The sequence below is a fragment of the Vombatus ursinus genome, unplaced genomic scaffold (genome assembly GCF_900497805.2).
Source record: "Vombatus ursinus unplaced genomic scaffold, bare-nosed wombat genome assembly UNPS02015406.1, whole genome shotgun sequence".
Classification (NCBI taxonomy): Eukaryota; Metazoa; Chordata; class Mammalia; order Diprotodontia; family Vombatidae; genus Vombatus; species Vombatus ursinus.
In genome coordinates, this window is record NW_020955184.1 from 336,478 (window position 1) to 355,466 (window position 18,989).

Genomic DNA, 18,989 nt, shown 5'->3' on the forward strand with positions numbered 1-18,989 from the left:
CCTCCATTTGGAGGATGGAGGAGGATGAGGAAGTCCAGAAAACAGAGTGGGGAAGTATGATGGGGAACATTTGGGTTAAAGTCAGCAAGACGAAAACAGAAGTGATATTATCATCCACACTGCCTGGATATAAGGAGAAATAGATGAGATATTTTGAAAGTAAATCATAAGCCTGGCCAGGAAACATGATATAGTTGTGATAAGGAATTTCAGTTTAGGGAATTTAGATCAGTGGTCTCCAAAGGGGGTGAGGGTAGGGAAGGAATGTGCAATACCCTGCTCTGGGATATGGAAAGAAAATATTAAAACTTCTATTTCTGATAATCATCTAAAAAAATTAAACTTTACAAATGTTTAATATATTGATTAACACTGGTACTCTCGCGTTACAAACATTACAAGAGATATCCTAAGAATGAGAGTAACACAACAGAGAGGAGTTAACAGTGGTGCCCTCACCTGTTCTTTTATGGTTAGCATATTTAAATACATTGTACATGTGCCTGGTTAAGTGGATTTACAGGTTGTATTATCTAGTTTTAACTAAATTAACTCACAAACTAGAGAAGTAGCTTAAAAACATTCTTATAAAGAAAACAGTCGCATGAAGACAATAAAACTCTAGCATATGTTCCCTTTTCTTCACCTAGTTTAGGTCCTTATTGCCTTTCACCTGTACTAATATTGTTCTCCTTTCCTCAAATCTCTCCCTCTTGGTACTTAGGTGCCAAGGTGATTTTTCTAGCAAGTAGGTGTGACTACATCAGCTCTCTTCTCAGTTAGTTCCAGGAGTTCCTTCTTATCTTCAGAACCAAAGACAAAGTCCTATGTTCGGCATTTAATATGTCTGATATTTAAGGCTCTTCATAACTTGATCCCTTCCTTCTTTCCAGGCTGTTTATATCTTAGTCCTCTCAAAATATAAGATCCTACAAAACACTCCGGCTCCCAGCTCTGTTAGTTTTCACTGGTTAACTTTCATGTTAGCCAAGAATATTCTCCTTCCTTACATCTATCCCCTGGCTTCGTTGGCTTACTTAAGTATCAGCTAAAATTCTACTTTGGCCATAGGTCTTTCCTGTTTCTTTTTAATCTTGGTGCCTTCCCTCTGAGATGATCTCTGGTTTATTCTATCTATCTATCTATCTATCTATCTATCTATCTATCTATCTATCTATCTATCTATCTATCTATCTCTTGTTTGTACATAGTTGTTTGCATGCTGCTTATTCCTGTTGGATTATAGGCTCCTTGAGGACAGGGATGGTTTTTGCCCTTTGCATCTTCAGTGCTTAGCAGAATGACTGGCACATAGTATGCATTTGGTAAATGCCTCTTGGCTTGCCTAATAGTTTGTCTATTTTGTTGTCCCATCCCCTCACGCTCATAGTTTTATTTATTAATTCCATGGTCTTCTTGCTTTCACTTTGGTTAAATCTCTTCTTTCATTTCCAAAATTTCTACTTCAGTCAGGAGATTTATCTCCCACGATTACACAGTTAGTAAATATCTGAGGTGTGATTTGAACCCAAGTCTCATAAGTGAGAGCTCTATCCAGTACAGTAGGCTGCCACTTTGGGAATAAGTGATTACTATATTTCTTATAATTTGTGATAAAGTAGGAGAAGAAAGCTGAGCATGATTGTCAGATACCCTAGATCTTAGGAAAATAAGTTTGGAAGTAATACTGAAAATAATCAGTAATGTACCATGGACTAAAATTCTAAAGAAGTCAGCTCAAGAAGGATGGGAAGCTCTATGAATGAAATTCTGAAAACACAAAGAAAAATAGAACTCTGTTCCCTGTATCTGGAATGTTCTCTCTCCATACCTCTTACCTCTTCTCTTTAGTTTCCCTGGCTTCTTTCAAGTCTCAGCTTAAACGCAACTCTCTTCAAGAGGTCTTTCCTGGGACTCTCATCTCTCCTTGTCCCAGGAGATTATACTCAATCTACTTTGTATATATTTTGTATGTACCTAGTTATTTTCATATTGTCTCTTCCATTAAAATGTGAGATTCTTGAGGGCCAGGACTATATTTTTGTCTTTTTTTGGGGGGGCGGCAATATCCTCAATGCTTAGCACAGTGCAACATTACATGTATTGAAATCACAAACAGTGAAAATTCAAATACCTGATAATGTTTTGGATTGATGGTAATTGCCCGATTGAAATCCTGCACACATTTATCCTTCTGGAGTTTCACTTTACAAAGGCCTCGTTGATAAAAAGCCTCAGCATATTCAGGGTATACTTTCACTGCTTTGTTAAAAAAGTCAAAGGCCTATAAAGGTCACATAATAAAAAAGAAACAACTTGGATCAATAAACCATATGCCATTACTTTCTAAAAACCAATAAAATAGTATGTGAATTTTAAAACAATAATTTTGTCCTATGGATACTTTTATTGCTTTTTAAAAACTCATTATGTAAAGCAAATAGAAATAAAAATTTATAAATTAAGTAGCATTCTATAATTATTTACAAACCTATTTACTATGTGTTGCTTTGTAAAACATTGAACTAATTGAACTAATAAGCAATTGAACTAATAAATACTAAACAATGATTACCATGTTTAGAAAAATAATTACTCCTCACTTAAATGGTGTGGGTAATAATAATAATAATGTTGCATTATTATTAATTTCTATTTACATAGTACTTTACAGTTACAAAAATGTTTCCTACACATATTATTTTATGTTATACTTGAAATAACCTTGTGAGGGAAGCAGAACAGGTATGATTAACTATTTTTTACAGATTTTGAAAATCAATCAACTAAATTACATGGCTTGCTCATATTGACATAGTTTACTAGGTGACAAAGCTGGAACTTGTACCCACAACTTTATCAGCTTTATCATAGTTGTTAATATACAAACTTTAATTTTTGCTCACACTAAAAAGGAATGCCAGGTTAATTTTCAGTGGTGCTCTTTTGAATCTCTATTAATGGTTATCAAATGAGAATCAGGAATGAAATTTCAATTATTATGCTTCAAAAGTATTTATTTCTAGCTCTAAGATCTTATAATCCTAATATATGTAAGGTTTTTCAAGGACTGGGACTAAGAGTTGTCTTTCATTTTTGTATCCCCAGTGTTTAGCACAGTGCCTAATAGGCAGTGGGTATTTAGGAAACGTGTGTGTGTGTGTGTGTGTGTGTCTGTGTGTTTAAATTAAAGTTGGGCTCTGACCATCCAGAAGATACAAACAAACAAAGAAAAAAAGGCAGGAGGCCAAGCAATGATCCTTAGACTCTTTGGAATTTCTTGTTGGAATAACTAACATGTGGCCCTATTAAGTACTAATGTGACCTTTAGGCCAAAACATACAAAAGTTAGTGCAAGAGTATAGTAAAATGTGACACACAACATAAAGAATATCGATGGGTTCTTCTGTTAAGCTGTAAGTTTAGAATACTGACCAATTCCATAGACATTGGCCCATGAAATTACAAATGTACATGAGTGTCTATTTAAGGATGAAGGAATTATCCATTGCATTATACATATACAATTGTATATTATTTTTATTTTTAACATGTAAGATAAAGGTCACAAATTTGAAGTGTGAATTTTAATACATAGTGCTCAAGGTTGTCTATACAGTGTCCCAAAAGGCTTGGTGTAACTTTAAGCTACTAATAGCTTTTATCATTAATAAAAGGACACCAAGTATTAGCTGTGGAATCACATGGTTGTTGTCAAACTGCTAATGTTAATGACTAAGTTCTACACAATTTGATCAACCACTATAATTGCCAGTACAGAGAAGCTAATTGGTCACTAGTCTAATGTTTTTCATCACACTGAGACATGTGTTTCAGGAAAAAGATTGCTTCATAAAATGCAGTTGGATTATTTTATAAAAATATTTTCTGGAATTAGACTTGTTGTTAAGTATATTTTAAATATTTTTACCTAAGATACCAGTCATGAAATAGACATGAAGAATCATTATTGAATAATGACATCACAATGATAATAAATCATTACAATGAATAATGTCAAGTGTCATTACTGAATAATAATATCTAGATAGGTTAGAACCAGGATTAAGTGAGTTGGCTCAATAATATTTATGTAATTTTCTTGAGCTTGGCTTATCACAGAAGCTATAACACTGTTGATGTTACATATTGACAAGTCATAGAAGAAGTCTTAGACTACCTTGTGGGGATATAACCTTTATAAGTGGGGTTCTTATATATAACCAAAAGATGCCATGTTCCTTAACAGCTTCTAAAAGTAACAAATGCATATATTTTAAAAATCTCAGAAAATACCAATTGGAGATTCCCTTCTTCCATGTAACAAAGACCTAAGTGATAGTAACATTCCGCGGACAGAAATGATCCCTTTGGTGTCCTGTCTGTAGCAGTTATTGCATCCAAAGCCCTTTTAAAAGTTATCACAGCATTCTACAATGATAAAAAAGTGAAACCTTTTTATTATTTGCTTAGAATTACAGAATTTTAGAGTCGAAAGGAATCTTAAAGATTATCCAGTCTAACTTTCTCATTAAAAAAAGATCCAAAGAAGTTAAGTAAGTTAAGTTAAGTAAGTAAGACGTTAAGTAAGAAGTTAAGTACCATATAGTTAGTCGCTCACCTGGGCAGTGTCAGACCAAGAACTAAAAACTAAATTTCCTGACTTTCCATCTAATATTCTTTCCATAACAACATACAAACTATTGTAGTATGCTTATGACAAATATATTGGGTGAATTTTCTTAGAAAATTAAAATTTAGAAGTATTAGCTTAAGAAGTTCCTGAAAATATTAAAGAATTATTTCCTTGAAATTCAAGTAAGACATTTATTCTATTTCAAGCCATATCCCCTAGTGATTTGAGGAGGCAAAATATTATGGGCCTAATTAATAGCAAAAGAGTGCTTGTGAAAAAAATCTGATATAACTTTAATTTTTAATCAATTTTTATTTTTCTTTTAAAAAATAAAAGTAGGGGCAGCTAGATGGCACAGTGGATAGAGCATTGGCCTTGGATTCAGGAAGACCTAAGTTCAAATCTGGCCTCAGATACTTGACACTTACTAGCTGTGTGACCCTGGACAAGTCACTTCATCCCATTGTTGGAAAAAAAAAAAGCCATCTTTGGAGGCAGAGCTAAGACGGCAGAGTAAAAGTAGTGACTAGCTTGAGCTCTCCCCCAAATTCCTCCAAATACCTGTAAAAAATGGTTCTAAACAAATTCTAGAGCAGCAGAACTCACAAAAAGACAGAGTAAAACAAATTTCCAGCCCAAGACAACCTAGAAGGTCAGCAGGAAAGGTCTGTTGCGCTGGGTGGGGAGAGGAGCACAGTTCAGTGTGGGCCTTGCGGGCGAAGACAGAGCCTCAGCAAACGCAGAGTAAGCCTCAGGGGACTGAATCACAAGCAGCTGTGGCAGTTTCCAGACTTCTTAACCCACAAACACCAGAGACAAGTTAGAAGGTCAGTAGGAAAGGTCTGTTGGACCTGGGTGAGAGAGCAGCTCTGTCCAACCCCAGTCCTGGCACAGCCCCAAGATGGTGGCTGCTTCTGGAGCTCTTGGCTCACAGATGGTGGGAGGATCAAGCAGCTGATCAGAGGGGAATTGCAGGGATCTCTGCAGGATTCTTGAATTGCAGGGATCTCTGCAGGAAAGGCAGGATTCTCTTGCTTTGCCTGTGCTTGGATCTGGGTTGCAGTCCTAGGTGGCAGTCCTGGGGCGAGGAGGAGTGCTGGCATGGTGGAACATGTAGTGGAGGTGGAGAGGGAATCCTCCTTACAGTTCTAAGGCAGAAAAGGGTGCTTGTGGCCACCCACAGACCAGAGCACAGGCCAAGAAAGGAATAAACACCTCATTTTTGATCATACCACCTGGGAAGACCTGAAAATTTATAGGTCCCTAGAAGTATCTCTGAAAACAGCTGCACAAAACCCCCAAAGTTTGTGACAGTACATTTTCCACACTGGAAACAGACCCCTACCTTAACAAAGAGTTTAAAACTCAAGTAATTGGCTAGGAACATGAGCAAACTATGCAAAAAAAGTCAGACCATAGAATCTTATTTCAGTGACAAAGAAGATCAAAACATACAACCAGAAGAAGACAACAAAGTCAAAACTACATCCAAAGCCTCCAAGAAAAATATGAATCAGTCCCAGGCCATGGAAGAGCTCAAAAAGGATTTTGAGAAGCAAGTAAGAGAAGTGGAGGAAAAACTGGGAAGTGAAATGAGAGTGATGCAAGAAAATAATGAAAAACAAGCCAACAGCTTGCTAAAGGAGACCCAAAAAATACTGAAGAAAATAACACCTTAAAAAATAACCTAACCCAAATGGCAAAAGTGGTCCAAAAAACCAATGAGGAGAAAAATGCCTTAGAAAAGGAAATCCAAAAGCTCACTGAAGAAAATACTTCCTTAAAAATTAGAATGGAGCAAATGGAAGCTAGTGACTTTATGAGAAACCAAGAAAACCAAAAGAATGAAAAAATGGAAGATAATGTGAAATATTTCATTGAAAAAACAACTGACCTGGAAAATAGATCCTAGTGAGATCATTTAAAAATTATTGGACTACCTGAAAGCCATGATCAAAAAAAGAGCCTAGACATCATCTTTCAAGAAATTATCAAGGAGAACTGCCCTGATATTCTAGAACCAGAGGGTAAAATAGAAATTGAAAGAATCTACCAATCATCTCCTGAAAGAAACCCCCAAAGAAAAACTCCTAGGAATATTGTAGCCAAATTCCAGAGTTCCTAGGTCAAGGAGAAAATGTTGCAAGCAGCCAGAAAGAAACAATTCAAGTATTATGGAAGCACAATCAGGATAACACAAGATTTAGCAGCTTCTACATTAAGGGACCTGAAGGCTTGGAATATAATATTCTGGAGGTCCAAGGAGATAGGATTACAATCAAGAATCACCTACCCAGCAAATCTGAGTATAAACCTTCAGAGGAAAAAAATTGACATTCAGTGAAATAGAGGACTTTCAAGCATTCTTAATGAAAAGACCAGAGCTGAATAGAAAATTTGACTTTCAAGACTCAAGAGAAGCATGAAAAGGTAAACAGGAAAGAGAAATCATAAGGCACTTACTGAAGCTGAACTGTTTACATTCCTACATGGAAAGATGATATTTGTAACTCATAAGACTTTTCTCATTATTAGGGTAGTTGGAGGGAATATATATAGACAGAGGACACAGGGTAAGTTGAAAATGAAGGGATGATATCTAAAAAAGAAAATTAAGGAGTGAGACAGGAATGTACTGGGAGAAGAAGAAAGCTACTATTCTAGTTCAGGTTCTCACCACCTACTATAAGAGCCTCCTAATTGAGCTTCCTACTTCTAGTCTGTCCCCTCTCCAAACTATGAAGCCAATGAAACTGCTATCAACTAGATCAGGGGTCAGCAAATCATGGCCCAAGGGCCAAATCCATCCCACTGCCTGTTTTTGTACAGTCTTCAAGTTCAGAATTAATATAAAAACCATTATCCATCAGACCAGATTTGGCCAGTGGGCCATAGTTTGCTTACCTCTGAACTAGATTAGTTATCATAAGCTCTCATCCTGGTAAACCATCCTGATACAAGAGCTATTAAAAATGGTTCATGCTTCAATACTTCAGGGATTGGTAATTTTTGTCAGCATTCCTTTCACAAGATCGGATCAAATTCCCTCCACACTTTAAGGTAAGTAATTATTATAAATTATGGGATTGAAAAATAAATCCCCCCGAAACCAATGTACTGATGATGAATCTCTGAATTTAATTAGAGTAGCCTTCAGATGGGTCATAGTCTATTGTTGGGTTTATATTCAGAACCTTTTCGGTTTGGTAAACTCTAAAAGATCTTGTGCTCTACTTCCAAGAGTTCAAAATCACCTCCATGACATCATGAACCATCTTAGTAAGACTTCCTATAGCAGTTTTCCAAGTCCCATAAAGTAAGGCATTATATGGAAAGAGAAAACTCCACTATAAATTTAAACAACAATGTTAAATACAGCATATCGATTCTATCAACACATTTAATAAAAATTACTGTTAAATTTTCTCACCTGTATTTTTTTGGCCTTCATTTGGGTTTTTCCTAATAGCATGTACATGGCAGGCTCTGGCTTACACAATGTGACTGAAAATAAGATTTTTATAGCTTCTGTGTGATGATTACAAAATGAAAAAACCAATGATTGCTGAACAGAAGACAACTCCAAGGAACCTACAAGTGAAGAAAATTTTCTGTAAATGTTTCACGTCACCTTTTTCTAGTTCATGTAATATCAGAATGGTATTCAGTTTTTAGAAAGAGATTGTTTTGAGAAAATCTTGTAACTCAAGAATTGTATATTACAACCACATCAACTAATTCATAAGTATTATATTAAGACCTCTTTACTCTAAACAACTAATAAACAATGCCAGCTATACTAGCAAAAAAAAAAAAAGGATTTCTATCATCTATACTAAATCATCTATACTAAATGGGAACTGGGGCTACCAGAAACCACCACCCAACAATCAATTTGCTGACTTCTGTGTTACCTGTACTCAGAGATTGAAGCAATCTGTGTTTGCTTAAGAGCAGGACTGATTGATGGGCCCTTGGAGGGAGAGGGAACCTAGAGTGAGTTCTGGCACAAGAGCAGTCCCAAGTTTAAGCTACTTTGTGGATTGAAATCCACTCAAAATTATAACTCATGAGCCCCCACTAATACTTGTACTAGTTAGGCAAAGAATACAACTAAACCATCAGTCAACAAACCAGGTGGTGCAGTGAATAGAATATTAGGTTTGGAGTCAATAAGAGTTGAACTTGAATCTTGACTCAGATACTTACTCACTGTGTGGCCCTGGCCAAGCCACTTAATCTCATGTACTTCAGTTTCTTCATTATAAAATTGGGGTAGTAATAGTACCTATCTTGTTGTAAGGATCAAATAGACACTATGTGCAAAGCACTTGGTAAACCTTAAAGCACTTCATAAACACTAGCAATGAGTTATTACTTAATATGTGTGAGACATTGGAGATACAAAGACACACACAAAAAAAAACCCAAGGAGTCCCTGTCCTCAAGGAACTTGTATACTTTTTGGGAAAACAATATGTAGAAAGATGAGTAAATACAAAATATATACATAGTAATTTGGAGGAACATTATTAATAGGGGGATCAGGAAAGGTCTCATGTAGGGGAGGGCATTTGTTCAAAGCTTTGGAAGAAATCAGAGATTCTAAGAGATGAAGGTCTGGAGCAAGTGTATTCTAGGCGTGGGCTATAGCTTATGTGAAGGCATATAGATGGGAAGTGGAATGTCATTATGTGAGGAACAGTAAGCAGGTCAATTTGGCTAGAACATAAGAGTGCATGAAGGGGAGTAATGTATAATAAGCGTGGAAAAGTGGCCTGGAGCCAGAGTATAAATGACTTTAAATCTCAAACTAAGGAGTTCAGATTTTATCCAAGAGGCAGCTAGGGGTCCTGCGGCTTGTTGAACAGGAGAATGATGTCATCTGAACTGTGCTTTCGGAATATCAGTTTTGCAATGCTGGAGGGGATAGATTGGAGAGGGAAGCCATTTGTATTAAGGAGCCCAGTTAGTAAGCTCATGAAATGACCCAGGCAAAAGGTAATGAAAGCCTAAACAATGTGGTCCATGGTGTTATGTGTGGAGGGAAAGGGATGATGTGAGGGATATTGTGGAGATACGACTGAGAAGACTTGTCAAGTGATTGGAGACAGAGGTGTGGAGTGACAGAGAAGCATCAAGGATAACTCCTAGGTTGCAGAACTGAGAGACTGGAAGAAGAGTAGTAATCTCAATAGAAATAGGGGAGAGAGAGGTGGGCTTTGGGAGGGAAGACACGAGTTTTCTCTTATGATGTTTAATTTGAGATGCAATTAGTTCAAAGCAATGAGAAAATTAATAATGAACATTTCCCCCATAAATCTTACTCCCTTGCAAACACACCCATCATCAGTGGGAAGAATAGACATAGTTCTATAGCAGGAATAGAGAGACACACATTTGGAAGTTACTCATATGACTTATATTCTATTGGGGAAAACACCACATAGACAAATAAGTAAATACAAACTTTATAGAAAGTAAACACAAAGTGATTTGGGAGGCCCTCTCAGTTTGGGGGCAATCAGGAAATGTCTTACATAGGAGGCGACAATTGTGGCTTCTTTGTGACCAAGACTTATTTGTGAAAGGTCACAGATATAGGGAATATGCACAGCCATGATATATGCATGCAGAAGTAATTCATACCTCCCATGCTGCAAGACTTCCACTATCTTCTGGTAATGTCTTATGCTGTTTCTCTAGAGCCTGCTCCCTGCTGGTCTCTTGCAGATGGTGGAGGTCAATTGTTTGATCTTGCGGCCGCATATCACCACTTATCTCTTAGAACTGAGCTTCTCTCTGTTAATAGAATCTGAGTTTGACCTCTTCAGGGCACCTGTAAGCCACTTTGGTTCCCAACTGCTAGGGAACTGGGACTAGAAAGCATTTCCCTAATAAGGACAATGATATCTCTTTAGTAATAGTGAAGCTGTGAGCCTCTACAACTAGAAACAAGTCAACACAATCTCTAGTAATCAGGACCTGAACTCATATCTCAGTCCTGGCCTATCTGAAGAGAAATAGAGGCTACTTGGGCCACTATAGGCTACTCGGGCCACTATAGGCTACTCAGAGAATCGTGTCCTGGCACTGATAGTCATAGCAGGAGACAAGTGTCTGGGCACCATTGCCAGGGGGGCTGTTGAGAATACCATAAACTTCAACATCCCTGTCAGAGCCACAGCAAGAATGGAATGATCCTTTGAGGAAAAGAAGACAGATACCCTTCAAGGTCAGAGCCCACAGTGGGCTACAACAAGGCAGAGATGAAAAGCAAGGATTGAGGAAGAGGGTGGGCTTAATGCCAACCATTCTGTGTAGATCAGCAATAGTAGTAGTGTCCAGAATACAGAGGGGGCAGAATTAAACAAGTCCTGCCCAAACCGTCCTAGGATGTTGAGAAGAGTGACCTAATACAAAATCCTAATCCAAGAAGTGAGGTTGAAAATATGAGTAAACAGTTGTTGTTCAGTCGTTTTAGTCATGTCTGACTTTTCATGATCCCATTTTTGGGGTTTTCTTGGCAAAGATACTAGAGTGGTTTGCCCTTTCCTTCTCTAGCTCATTTCACAGATGAGGAAACTGAGGCAAACAGAGTTAAGTGACTTGCCCAAGGTCACACAACTAGAAAGTGTCTGAGGCCAGATTTGAACTCAGCAAGATGAGTCTTCCTGACTTCAGGCCCAACACTCTTATCCACTGTGCCACCCAGCTGACCCTTTCTTTGTCACCCCATGGACTTGCCCATTAGGTTTTCTTGCAAAGATACTAGAGTGGTTTGCCATTTCCTTCTGCAGTGTGACCCTATTTTACAGATGAAGAACTGAGGCAAATAAGGGTTAAGTGACTTGCCCAGAGTCGTACAGCTAGTAAGAGATGGTAGAAAACATTAAGCACAATTAAGAAATAGGCTGGGTTAAGAGTATCAAGGGAAATCTGTGACAGAATATATCAAGATACTTATTGGTTTTCTGTTATCAATGCTGACTGGAAAGAACAAGTTCAAAACAATTAACACCTATGTAAAATACATACCTTTAGATCTGTAAAATGGACCAACAAATTTGGAAATTATCCCAACAAAGACCTATACAATGTTAATGAAACACAGGGACCATCACCTTAGGCAGCTATAGAAAGTTGAACACTTCCCTGCTAAAACAGAGGAAGAGGATTGATAGACATTCTTAGAGAACATGATCTATAGGTCACAAACCTAAGAAAGACTTTGGGAAGTACTTTCTTCATAGAACAATCATAATGTCTAATATCAATTCAAATAGCAACATAAAGGCCAATAAAAATTCATATAACTAGATTTGTAGAATATTAAATGAAAATTATTTGCCTCTGGATGAAGTTTATGAAATTGCTAAGATCCAAGAATAGAATCAAAAGATCCTCTAGGGGCTAGGTCCATGTAAACTTGGCCAACAATATGACAACCAAGCAGAATAGAACCAATGCCTGAATCACGTGGACTTATTTGTGGAAACAAATGGGTTTATGATGGTGATTCAGAACTACATTATTGCTATTAGAAATTATAGACAGGCTGCCCACGAGGAGCTTAGACTTAGTAATCAATGTAGGTTATTCAAATAAATGGTAAAAACTGTGCAACACGTTATCTGTAGGATATACAAATTTAGCCTCTATTGAATGCCTATCAACATATCACCTAATGGCTAACCTTAAACATCAGAAGCTCACTGTCTTTCATGGACTAACAAATGACAAATCCCCATTTTACAAATTTAGACCTCAAAATATCTTGGATAATGCAACCAATAAACTGTACTGGGACCATACCACTATTCACTAGCCAAACTACTGCCTCAAATCACTTGGATGTAACATGAAAGAATGTTTTTAATATATATTGCCATTCCAAGTGCTCTTAATGTATAAGTTACATGTAATGAAAAACTTTCAAAATATAGAGACTTAACAGAGGAGATAAAAATTTTGTGGAAACAAAATGAGGTGCATATGATCCTTATTTTCTTATCTAATGCTGAATTTATGCTGATGATGCTTTCAGTGAGCCTACAAAGAATTAACTTAAATTATACTTTTATTCAACTATAAGAAACTGCTTTATCTGTGAAACAATTTTTAGAACATTAAATATAAAAATAATAACAGCAGGATAGTAGCTTGTCACAGGATCATTTCTAGCTATACACCATTGAAAAAGAAGAATAAAATGACAATGATGATACTCTATCACAATGAAGATGCAAATTGATCAAATACAAAATAGAAAATTCATGTACTATTAAGATAACAATAGAATGACTGACTTAAAAGAAGTGACTGAAACCAGCTTTTTTTTTCTTCTAAAACTGTCAGGCCCAGAGAAGATATATTAATTGTTGGATAAAATAATTCTCAGTGTTGTATAAATTACCTTAAATCCATTATCATCATTACTAAATAGAACTGAGTATGACTTTTAAGTGAGAGAGTTGAACCAAAGAATCATATTAATTTCTTGATGAATGGATAACATTAAGTTAGAAGACTTTATTAAAAAATACCTTAAATTATTACTTCATGGCATGGAAACTTTTTCTTGTGACATCAAGATAAGATATAAACTAGATAAGTTTATAATTCTTAATGTGCTTTAATAAAAAGAGACCAAAAACTGTAAGCTTGAATCTAGAGGTCAAATTGAACCAACAGATAAAAGCAATATTTAAAAATTCCTTTATCAAAAAGAAAGCAGAGGATATATATATTAAGAGTCTGATAGATCAATTAATAGCTATATACAATGCCAATCTTAATGTCTACTTTTGGTATAGTAAAATGAACTAGTAAAATGATCTAGATGTCCAAACAAAATTCTCTTAATGTTAATGAATCACATAGCACATTACCATATGGTAGTTACAAAAGACGAATCCATTCTGGGCAAAAAAGAAGGAAAAAGATTATTAAATATTTTCAGAACATATTAAACAAGTTAAAATTTTATAGAAACACTCTTGAAACAGATTTTACTTCACTAAGCAATAGTAGTGGGGACAAGGGAGAGGAACAAAGATGGTGGACAAAAACCAGCAACTCACCTGAGCTCTCTGCAAAACCTCTTCAAACACCTTTAAATAATGCCATAAAACAATTCCTGGAGCAAAAGAACCCACAAAAGGATGGAGTGAAATAATTTTCCAGCCAAAGACAACTTAGAAGGTTGGCAGGAAAAGTTTGTCGCACCTGGATGAGAGTGAAGCACAATCCAGCCCAGGCTGTGACAGAACAGTTCCAGCCCCAGCAAACTAGCAGCAGGCCTTAAGAGCCATTGAATTAGCAGTGGCAGCAGCTGCTTCCAGAGCTCACAACCCACACCCAGTAAGGGGGTGAAACAACTGGTCAGAAGGAGACTATAGGGGTCTCTTTGCTAGCACTGAGTCAAGAGTCTGTTGCTTTGCCCATACTCAGATCCAGATCACAATCCTGGGTGGCAGTCCCAGGGTAAAGAGGAGCACTACTAGCATACCTAAGTTTGTGGCCACGGTGGAGCAGAGACCCTTGTCACAGTTCCAAGGCAGAAAAGAGTGCTTGTGGTCACTCATAGATCATTGCACAGGCCAGGAGAGTAGAAAACACACCTCTCCTTTGATCATACCACCTTGGAAGAACTGAAAACTTATAGGTTCCCTAGAAATATCTCTGAAAATAGCTGCACAAAACCCCTGAAACTTGGGACCGCGTGTCCTCCACACTAGAAGAAGAACCCTACTTTAACAAAGAGTTAAAAGTCAAGAAATAGGTAGGGAAAATGAGCAAACAACAGGAAAAAAATTGACCATAAAAAGTTACTATGGTGACAAAGAAGATAAAAACACACACACAGAAGAAGACAACAAAGTCAAAGTTCCTACATCCAAAGCATCCAAGAAAAATATGAATTGGTCCCAGGCCATGGAAGAGCTCAAAAAGGATTTTGAAAATCAAGTAAGAGAGGCAGAGGAAAAATTGGGAAGAAAAATGAGAGTGATGCAAAAAAAAATTATGAAAAATGAGTCAACAGCTTGGTAAAGAAGACACAAAAAATACTGAAGAAAATAACACCTTAAATAACAGACTAGGCTAAATGGTAAAAGATGTCCAAAAAGCCAATGAGAAGAAGAATGTCTTAAGAAGCAGAAGTGATCAAATGCAAAAAGAAGCACACATATTCACTGAAGAAAAAAACTCCTTAAAAAGGAAAATTGGTCAAATGGTAAAGGAGGTACAAAAGCTAACTGAAGAAAATAATTCCTTAAAAATTAAAATTGAGCAAATGGAAGCTAATTACTTTATGAGAAGTCAAGAAACAATAAAACAAAACTAAAAGAATGAAAAATAGAAGATGGTGTGAAATATCTCATTGGAAAAACAACTGACCTGAAAAATAGATTTGGGAGAGATAATTTTAAAATTATTGGATTACCTGAAAGCCATGATTGAAAAGAGCCTAGACATCATCTTTCAAGAAAATATCAAGGAAAACTGCCCTGATGTTCTAGAGCCAAAAGGTAAGATAGAAATTGAAAAAAAATCCACCAATCACTTCCTGAAAGAGATCCCAAAATGAAAACTCTCAAGAATATTATAGCCACCCCAGAGCTCCCAGGTCAAGGAGAAAATATTGCAAGCAGTCAGAAAGAAATGATTCAAGTATCGTGGAAACACAATCAGGATAACACAAGATTTAACAGCTTCTACATTAAGGGAACTGGAGAACTTGGAATATGATATTCTGAAGGTCAAAGGAGCTAGGATTACAACCAAGAATCACATACCCAGCAAAACTGAGTACAATTCTTCAGGGGAAAAAATATACATTCATTGAAATTGAAGACTTTCAAGCATTCTTGATGAAAAGAGCAGAACTGAATAGAAAATCTGACTTTCAAATACAAGACTCAAGAGAAGATAAACGGGAACTTAAGGAACTTAACAAAATTATACTGTTTACATTCCTACATGGGAAGATGATACTTATAACTCATAAGAACTTTCTCATTATTAGGGCAATTAAAAGGAGTATATATATGTATAGACAGAGGGCACAGGTTTGAGTTGAATATGAAAGGATGCGATCTTAAAAAATAAAAATAAAGGATGAGAGAAGAATGTACTGGGAGAAAGGTAAGGGGAGAGGTGGAATGGGGTAAATTATCTCACATAAAAGAGGCAAGAAAAAACTTTTACAGTGGAGTTGAAGAGGGAGAAGTTGAGGGGGATTGAGTGAACCTTATTCTCATCAGAATTGGCTCAAAGAGGGAATAACATACACACTTAATTGGGTATAGAAATCTATTTTATTCTACAGGAAAGTTGGAAGGTAAGAGGATAAGAGAAGAGGGGTGATCGAAGAAGAGTAGATTGGGAGAGGGGGCAGGAAGAAGCAAAACACTTTTGAGGAGGGACATGGTGAAAGGAGAGAGAGAATAGAATAAATGGGGTGGGGAAAATACAATGGAGTTAGCAATAATAACTGTGAAAAATTTGAAGCAAGTTTCTCTTATAAAGGCCTCATTTCTCAAACATACAGAGAACTGAATCAAATTTATAAAAGAGGCATTCCCCAATTGGTAAATGATTAAAAGATATAAACAGTTTTCAGATGAAGTAATCAAAGCTATCTAAAGCCATATGAAAAAATATTCTCACTCACAATTGATTGGAAAAATGGAAATTAAAACAATCCTGAGGTACTACTTTACATCTATTAGATTGGCTAATAGGATAGAAAAGGAAAATGACAAATGTTGAAGAGGATACAGGAAAATTGGGACACTAATGCACTGTTGGTGGGATTGTGAACTGGTTCAACCATTCTGTCGAGCAATTTGGAACTATGCCCAAAAGGCTATAAAACCATGCATACATTTTGACCTAGCAATACCACTACTATGTATGTATCTCAAAAGAGATAAAAAATAAAAAGGAAAGGACCTAGATATAAAAAAAATATTTGTAGCAGCTCTTTTTTGGTAGCTAAAAATTGGAAAATGAGGGGATGCTCATCAATTGGGGAATGACTGAACAAAATTGTGGTATGTGATTGTGATGGATTACCATTATGCCACAAGAAATGATGAGCAGGATACTCTCAGAAAAATCTGGAAAGATTTACATGAGCTGCTGCAAAATGAAATGTACCATGTAAAAGTTAATAGCAATATTGTAAGATGATCAGTTGTGAATGATTTAGCTTTTCTCAGCAATGTAATGATCCAAGACAACTCTGAAGGATTTGTGATGAAAAAATGCTAACTCTCACCGAAGATGGTGTCTGAATACAGATTGAAGCATACTTTCTTTTTACTTTCTTTATTCTTCTTGAGATTTATTTTTGGTTTATGTTTTTTTTCACAAAATGACTAATATTGATATGTTTTGCATGACTACACATATATAACCTATATTGAATTGCTTGCCTTCCCAATGGGGGGGGGGAGGGTGAGGAGGGAGGAAGAGAATTTGGAACTCAAAGTTTTAAAAACATGTTAAAACTGTTTTTACAAGTAGCTGGGGGAAAATAAAATACTAGACAAAAATTTAAAAGAGCAATAGTAATGGTTGACAATAGTTATATGCCTTTAAATTTGTCAAATGTCAATAAAAGTGGTTTATAAGGTCCAAATGTGGGTGACATCCACACAAACTCATGCAATAATATATTGACAGAGAAGCATCAAACAAATGGATTTATTTATAGAAACAGAAGGATTAATATAATGATCTAAGATCAGGTCATTACCATTAGAAATTATAGAAAGGTTAACTAACCTCAGGGAGTGCAGACTTAATGGCTGAAGCATATTATACATTGAAATGGTATGGAAATTAAGCAACATTGTAGGTTATAAACTTTTAGCATATGTCAGCTACCTAGAAAGACAATCCTGTAGGTAGAATTATACTCTAAAAACTCACTATTCTCTATAAACTAACAGCAACTAATTCACATACTACAAAGATATACCACCAAATGTCTTTTTTGTTTTTCTAGAGTAATTATTTAATATACTTACCCCCACCCCCAAATTACATGTTGAAACAATTTTTAACATTTTTTTTATCGTTTTGAGTTCCAAATTCTATCTTTTCCTCCCTGTCAACCCTCTCCCTTCCCTTTGAGAACTTAAAAAATAAACTGAACTGGAGCTGGCGCATCATTAAAAGTAAAATTATTGCCCACAACCAGTCAGACATGACAATGATTCAGAAAAAATTAAGGACAAAATCCTTAATAGATGTCATAATACCAATACTCATAACCTCAAAACTATGTGGAATAAAAGAATGGCTTTCAAAATATAGAGATCTAGTAGAAGAAACTAAAATCATGTAGTAATGGGCCAAGATCCACGTCATCCCTGTCAATCTATTTGCTACCATGTTTGTTCTAAAGAAGTGTCTAGAAGATATAGATAAATCCCAGTCTTCTCATCCAATTACACAAAGCAGTTATTTCATCCACCTGCACAATAGTTAGCAGAAAATAAGTATAAAAGAATAACACCAGGATAACAAAATGACCTGAAATTGCTTCTATCTGAACTCTGCTCAAAAAGGTAAGAAGAATGAAGTGATAAAAGTACTTACTATATGCCAGATGCAAAGCTAAGTGCCAAGGAAACAAACACAAGCAAAAACAATAATGAGCCCTAACCTCAAGCGCTATAACAATAATATCTTTGAACTTGCATATCATTTTAAAGCACTCTCACATTGCATTATTTTATCTGATCATCACAGCACTCCTATGCAAAACCAGGTATTATTTATTTCATTTTACAGATGAAAAAAGCTGAGATTCAGATAGATTAAGTGTCTAAGGTCACCCAGAGAGTAAATATCAGAACCAGGATTAAGACATAAGTCTTTTGACTTTTTTTCCCCTTCAGTTACCAACTCTTCCTTTTCACATCACTTTTCTTCTCCAAATCTAAAATTTTTTATGTTCTTTAATTTTCAAATTTTTTCCTCACATGCAGTGTCAGAAAAAGTGCACAAAAATATTTATTCTTGCATTACTTCCTTTAAAACTGCACTGTAGTTATATAGCTGTAGTTATAAGTAACATTTACCTTTGTTCATTTTTGCTAGTTGGAAAATAGTGGATTTTGCCAGATCATACTGCTTCATCTCCAGTAGATAGCGTCCTCTGTAAGGGGGAAAAAAAAGCTTTCAGACTAAATGAGAAAAAAGGCAAATTTAAGGAGTAACTTACAGAATAACCACTGCAATGGGTAAATGCATAAACATGTATATATATTCATAAAAGCATTGTATGTTTGTATATGATGTAAGTTTAGACCAACGCTTCTTAAACTGTGGAGCA

General features: G+C 36.0%; 1 protein-coding gene across 1 annotated transcript in view; it reads right to left on the reverse strand.

Moving 5' to 3' along the window:
- TTC6 (tetratricopeptide repeat domain 6) overlaps window positions 1-18,989 on the reverse strand; it is a 329,783-nt gene that overhangs the window by 57,766 nt on the left and 253,028 nt on the right. Inside the window, exons 14-17 of the mRNA XM_027847447.1 lie at window positions 18,736-18,812; window positions 8,067-8,227; window positions 4,297-4,431; window positions 2,135-2,284 (exon numbers count right to left, since the gene is read on the reverse strand). Of these exons, the coding sequence (XP_027703248.1) occupies window positions 2,135-2,284; window positions 4,297-4,431; window positions 8,067-8,227; window positions 18,736-18,812 (523 nt within the window). The remainder of the gene's footprint in view (window positions 1-2,134; window positions 2,285-4,296; window positions 4,432-8,066; window positions 8,228-18,735; window positions 18,813-18,989) is intronic.